Source organism: Bos mutus, chromosome 6 (assembly GCF_027580195.1).
Source record: "Bos mutus isolate GX-2022 chromosome 6, NWIPB_WYAK_1.1, whole genome shotgun sequence".
In the NCBI taxonomy this organism is placed as follows: domain Eukaryota; kingdom Metazoa; phylum Chordata; class Mammalia; order Artiodactyla; family Bovidae; genus Bos; species Bos mutus.
The window spans coordinates 116596658-116602877 of NC_091622.1; the positions used below are offsets into that span (position 1 = coordinate 116596658).

Below are 6220 nucleotides of genomic sequence, written 5' to 3' on the forward strand. Positions count from 1 at the left end.
ATTAGATGGTGACAGAGGAAGTTTCTGCCGCTGAAGAAGCTCCCGAGAAACTGCCCAGATGCAGCAGACGTGCCGAGACCGGGCGGGAGAGGTGGGGAGACGGGAGAGGGATGTTCAGTAGGCGTGACAGGAGAGGCAGGAGGCCTGGGGGAGAGGCTGTGCAGACAGAGGTCTCTGGGATCCGTGCGGCACGGATCGTTTCACGGAGAGGCCGTGCAGGGAGAGTTCTCTGGCATCCGTGCGGCACGGATCGTTTCATGGATGAAGCTGACCAAGTTTTTGAGTGGGGTAAATAAAAATCTATACCTTTATACATTTTTAAAAAAGCAAAACAAAACTGTAAGATGCCAAACATTGTGAAGACTTGGAAAGCAAGCGAGAGGGGCTTCCCTGGTGGCCCTGCACCTGGGGGCTGGTGCTGGCGCTGCCGTGGGCCTGGGATCCATCCCTGGCCTTGGAACTGAGACCCCACAAGTTGGGCAGTGAGGGCCCTTCCCCAGGACAGCGGAGAAGAGAAGGGCAATTCTTGGAGCAGTGATGGGACGGCCGGCCTCCGCCCGAGTGCAGTCCCGTGTCCTCCTGACTCGTCTGCCCCGCTGCTGGTCTGGCTGGACCTGCAGGCTTGTCGGTGTCTTCAGCGGGTCCGTCTCGCCCCCATCAGCGCATGCCTCTAGGTGGTGGGGTGACGCCCGACCTCTCCCTCCCCTGCCACCCGCTCACCAGCGCTCGGTCTCTCCTCGTGGTGCTGGCCTGCCCTCCGTGAGCCAGAGAAACAGGACTGGTTTGGGGGTCTCCCATCCGAGCAGCCACGGGAGACCACGGTTTCCAGTGCGACACTGCTATCCGCGCGGGGCAGAGCCTTGGGGGAGCGCTGGCCGCACCGCAGGGGCCCCGTGACGCCCGAGTTGTGCCTTGCAGGACCGCATCATCGACGCCGGCCCCAAGGGGAACTACTCCCGGTTCATGAACCACAGCTGCCAGCCCAACTGCGAGACCCTCAAGTGGACAGTGAATGGGGACACGCGCGTGGGCCTGTTCGCCGTGTGTGACATCCCCGCAGGTACGCTGCACTCGGGGCAGCACTCTGACGACCCGTCCCAGGCTGCGGCGGGTCAGGAGGGCGGGGTGGTGGGGCAGGTGTGTCTTGCTGGGAGCATCCCCTTCACGGAGGGGGCTGGGAGGCTCCGGGGCTGCCTGCGCGGCCACGGGGCTCTCGGCAGGGAGGACGGGAGGCTGCGCCCCCAGTGCCGTGTCCCCTCGCAGGGACAGAGCTGACCTTCAACTACAACCTCGACTGTCTGGGCAACGAGAAGACGGTGTGTCGCTGCGGAGCCTCCAACTGCAGCGGCTTCCTCGGTGACAGGCCGAAGGCGAGTGAGGGCGGGAACGGGGTCTGCGGGACGCGGTGAGGCTGCCTCGGGGCATCACGGGGGCTCATGGTCTGGGGCCACGAGCCGAGGCAGAGTGCAGCCAGGGTGGGTCTGTGCCCGGGCCTGGTGCCCGCGCCTGTGTCTGCAGTGTCCCGTGTCTGCGGACCCACCTCCCCGGGCCTGCATCCCAGCTGTGTGATGCCTGCAACAGCCCTGCTCCCTGCGGTGCCAGCAAGGGCAGGGGCGGGGACAGCGGTGCCCTCCCGAGGATGTGGGTCACCGCAGGCGTCGGGCCTGGAGCTGCAGCGTGCCTGCCCGCCCTGCCTTGCCCAGCTCGGCTGTGTTCTCGCATCCTGAATGAGGTCCTTCGGGGCCTGGACGCGCCACTGGGGAGCAGCCCGTCTGCCACATGGTCCCCAGGCGGATGGACCGCCATGCCCTCGGCCTCCGTGGCCCCTGCAGCCCCTCCTGGGCTCCCAGCCTCCCGCGGTGACTGTGCTGGCTTCCCCGTTCCAGACGTCAGCACCCCTGTCCTCGGAGGAGAAGGGCAAGAAGACCAAGAAGAAGGCCCGGAGGCGCCGCACGAAGGGCGAGGGGAAGAAGCCGTCCGAGGACGAATGCTTCCGCTGCGGCGACGGCGGCCAGCTGGTGCTGTGCGACCGCAAGTCCTGCACCAAGGCCTACCACCTGCCCTGCCTGGGCTTGGGCAAGCGGCCCTTCGGTGGGTCGGGGGTGGTGCCCGTCTCTGCGGGGAGGACGCTGGGCTCTCGAGAGGGACACTGCCAGCTGCTGTCAGGAGGGAACCCCAAGGCCCTGGCCCCAGACCGGAGGGAGGCAGACACGAGAGCCTGGACAGGAAGGTGGGGGCGGAGGACAGGCTGGCAGGCAGGTGGTAGTTCTCCAGACTGAACAGGGCACCTTCATGGGCACATCTGAGGCGGGGCCCCCGGAAGCTCGATCCAGTCACACCCGGTCCTGGGAGCAGCCAGGCCGGCCAGTGGCCTGGGCATGGACACAGGCCCACTTGCCCGCCAGGTCTCTGAGCACCAGCTTTAGCTTTTTTTACGTTTTGCGAGTCGTGTGCAAAGTAGGGCCCGTCTCACTGGAGTGAGAGCTGAAGTGAGTCCCCATCCTGAGCCCCCGTGTGTAACACTCACTCTCCTTGCAGGGAAGTGGGAGTGCCCTTGGCACCACTGCGACGTGTGTGGCAAACCCTCCACTGCCTTCTGCCACTTCTGCCCCAACTCCTTCTGCAAGGATCACCAGGACACGGCGGCCTTCAGCTCCACCCAGGATGGGCGGTCGTACTGCAGCGAGCACGACTTCCGGGCGGAGCCGGCCCGGAGCACCCAGACCGAGCAGCCCTGCCCGGGGCCCAGCAAGGCCAAGGGGCGGCGGCGGCGGCGGCGGTGTTGGCGCAGGGTCATGGAAGGCAAATAGCGCCTGGCTGGGGCTGGGTCTGACCAGGGGTGGCCATGGGTGGGCGGGGAGGGCCGGGCCTGGCAGTGTCAGAGGACCCCGCCCTGGCCCCCGGCACAGACGCACAGGCCTCCCCGCGGAGGAGCGTCCTGCCACTGAGCCATCTCAGCAGCGCCCGCTGCGCCCGCACTGACCGTCCGAGCCACGTGGGCGCCCCGCGAGGCGCCAACGTCCCAGGACAGACAGCCTCACTACACAGCGTCACAGCTACACTCGAACCTCAGCCCGTCCCTGCCCCGCTGTCCTTCTAGGCCGAACTTAGGACTGAAGATTAACTGGCACATGAAATGCATTTCTCTCACCCAAGGGGTATAGTGTTTCCCTGAGGGTCTCTCATCCCCAGTCTTCACGACGTTGCCCACCTCCCGCCCGCCCGCGTCACTCAGGAGAGGAGCCCAGGGTGGGGCCTGGCAAGCACCGGGACCCAGGATGCCTTGGGAACGTGGTTTTGACTGTTGCGCTTATGAAACAGCTGTATGGGTTTTTTTTTGTACTAATGTGAAGTTTTTCCTCAGAGTGCTTCTTTTCCATCCTAGTGAGAAGCCGATAGTATAGCGAGTGAGCCCTGGAGCGGCTCTGGCTGTGGACCGGGCCCCATGGCGGGCCTGCACCCTAGGCCTGGGCGGCTCCCCGAGGGGCCCTCACGCGGAAGCATTTGTGGATAGTTTTGATTGGTTTTTCTTTACCAGTTTCTGGCTTTTACTCTCAATATATTTTTGCTAAACTTGTTTCACAAACTAGCACCGACTGCAATGCTTGTTTACTGATGCGTCCCGAGTTCCCGCAGCCACAGGACGGAGCGGCGGGCGTGGGCCCTGCTGAGGAGCCTGGGCTGCCCGGTTCCCCCGCTGGGCTCGGAGCTTGAGGGGAACCTGTGTCCGACAGCCCTTTCGGGCCAAGGAGAGGCTGCCTGGGCGGGGGTAGCGGGAGCGGGCTGGGCGGACGGGCTCGGCAAGGGCACTCAGGCTGGGCCGCTGGGCGTGGGCACCTGGCCTTGCAACAGCCGGCCGACGCCCTGGGGTGCCGCGTGGACCTGGGCCTGGGCACGATCCCAGCAGGAGCCCCCCTGCCTGCCCGTCTCCACACGAGGGGAGCGGCCACTCAGCAGGTCTGTTCTCTGACCCTTTCACTGAAACTGCCTGGACGACGTACATCCTGCGGTTTACGCACCTGCCCCAGAAAACCGCGCCTGAGGCCCCGTTCGTCTTGCCATCCCGCCACAGAATGACGGGGTGTGTGATGCAGTGCTGAGCCGTCGGGGTTGGGGGGGTGGTCTCTACGGCCCTGACCCCTGGGAAGCATCTGTTCTGGGTCTGAGGCTCCCACGGCCTCCCGAGCACAGACCTAAGTGGGCGGGGGGTGGGGGGTGCTGCTGACCCAGGCCGTCCCACTGGCCCTTTTCTAGTGACCCTGGGGCCAGAGGCAAAGGCAGCTGCGTCCTCAGCAGCCCCACCGTCTCGGGGGCACTGGGGGCGCTTCCCTGCAGAGCTCTGTCTCTCAGACTCCGTCTGGAGAGTACTGGGAGGACGTAGGCCACCTCCTGAGGCCCTGTGCTCGGGGGGCCCGGCGCAGCCCTGCCCTGCAGAGCCAGGCCTGGGGAGCGGCCCCCATCCTCTCCTGCCAGGAGGGGCCTCTGCCCACCAGAGCACCGCCGCTGCTCTTGCAGCCGCTGTTCCACTTTGGGCACGGGGGTGCAGGTTAACTTATTTTTATATTTGACAGTAGTCAAGTTTTGTGATCTTTGAGTCATTCTGATATTTCCAAATTCTTTTATGGTTTTTCTGAAGGAAATACTGGAAAACTTAATTTAGATGTGGTTGCCCTCTTTCCAAAAATTATTATAATGAGCAAATAACACTAAGTTCTGAGTCTCTAAGAAGCCAATTCACAGCTCTGAGCAGAACCCGGGCCTGGAGGAGCAGCGGAGAAGGGCCCTCCCGGCGGGGCCGCCCCAAATCAGAGGGGTGCTGGACGTGGGGAATTCAGTCTGCTCTGAACCTCAGCCTCAGTCCTTGGTTGGTAATGTGAGGCCAAAACAAAAGAAAGCTGCCTGAGGGCCTCGGGACTCAGCACGGGGGTGGACAGGCCCCCCGGGTGCCGCCAGCCTCCCGGCCCCCGTCCTGTCCTCCCAAGGGGTGGGGTCACCCCGACACCGTCCCAGGACCCACCCCCCAGCTGGCAAACGGCCACGTGTGTGCAGCCCCTTCTCCAGCCACCTCACGTTCGGGAGTAAGACAAGCCTGTTCTTATCACTCAGTACAGAGACTGTCAGGTGCCAAATTCTTGACCCTACGAGACGTGTAGCGAACGAGGACACGCTCACGTACAACGCTGTCTGCAGGCGGCACGGTGCCCACCGCCCTGCCAAGAAGGGAGCCGAGACGACTCGAGCAGCACACTGCTGCCAGTGTCGGTGGCCCGCAAGGGGGCCAGGCTCCAGCTCTGGGGTACCCGGTGCTACCGCCAGTTCTGACAGACTTAAGAACTTGAACTTCACTTCTGGGGGATATACTGAAATGTAGATTCGCTGTTTGGGGGGAAATAGCATTTTAAGGTCGGAAATTGTGTCTGAAAGATTGTATGAGTATTTTTGTATTAAAAAAAATTTAAAGGCTTTTTTCTTAAACTTATTTTATGTGGGATCGTGTTGTAAGTTTTTTTTCCCAATTTTCCCAATTTTTTTTTGGGGGGGGGGCTCGCTGCACAACATGTGGAGTCCTAGGTCCCGTCCAGGATTGAAGCCGCACTCCCCTTCGGCAGAAGCAGGGGTACCAAGCCTGGACTCCGGGCCGTCCCGCCCCATCCCAGAATCGTCTGTTGCTGAGCATCTGACACCATCCTGACGTCCGGGGAGAGGCCACGGTGGCCCCGGAAGTGGTCGTGGCGGGGGGGCTGTGAATCTGCCCCTGTCCCCCCAAACGTGGCAGAGTCAGAAGAGGAGGCTTCGCGCGCCTCAGCGCCAAGGCCCCTGGGTCTCCTGACTCAGAGCCTCTGGTGTGCGCCCCCCCCGCCCCGCCCCCCCCAAGCAGAGAGGTCGAGCTGGCTGGAAACAGCCCCGGTGGTGGTTCTTTAGAAAAGCTAAACTTTAATTAGGTGGTCTTTACAATGAAAACAGGTACCCAAGGACTGGTCTTACACGCTCACAGCTGTAGAAAAGGCAAGTACAAAGCCTGCGGGCGTGAGCACTGCCCACCCTGGGTCCCGGGCCGGGCCCCCCGCCCCCCCCCCCACCCCCCGCTCAACCACCACGGGCGGTACCTTTGACCCTCAGCCGCGCAGGGGCCGCGCCGCCCGAGCAGGAAAGCCCTGCAGGTCAGCGGGACTCAAGAAAAACTGAGAAAAGGTCCAAGTCTAACAGGAGGAGCTGTGGC

At 63.2% G+C, this 6220-nt stretch overlaps 1 protein-coding gene and 1 non-coding gene across 9 annotated transcripts in view; both read left to right on the forward strand.

The window, feature by feature from the left end:
- NSD2 (nuclear receptor binding SET domain protein 2) overlaps positions 1-3230 on the forward strand; it is a 77323-nt gene extending 74093 nt beyond the window's left edge. For all 8 annotated transcript variants that reach the window (XM_070372876.1, XM_070372883.1, XM_070372877.1 and 5 more), the window contains 4 exons: positions 919-1060; positions 1264-1370; positions 1887-2091; positions 2539-3230. In XM_070372876.1, the coding sequence (XP_070228977.1) occupies positions 919-1060; positions 1264-1370; positions 1887-2091; positions 2539-2810 (726 nt within the window). In that variant the 3' untranslated portion in view covers positions 2811-3230. The remainder of the gene's footprint in view (positions 1-918; positions 1061-1263; positions 1371-1886; positions 2092-2538) is intronic.
- Positions 713-836, forward strand: LOC138988335 (small Cajal body-specific RNA 23). The gene has a single exon (XR_011464640.1). It is a non-coding gene; the product is annotated as a small Cajal body-specific RNA 23 (non-coding RNA).
- Positions 3231-6220: the final 2990 nt, after the last annotated feature.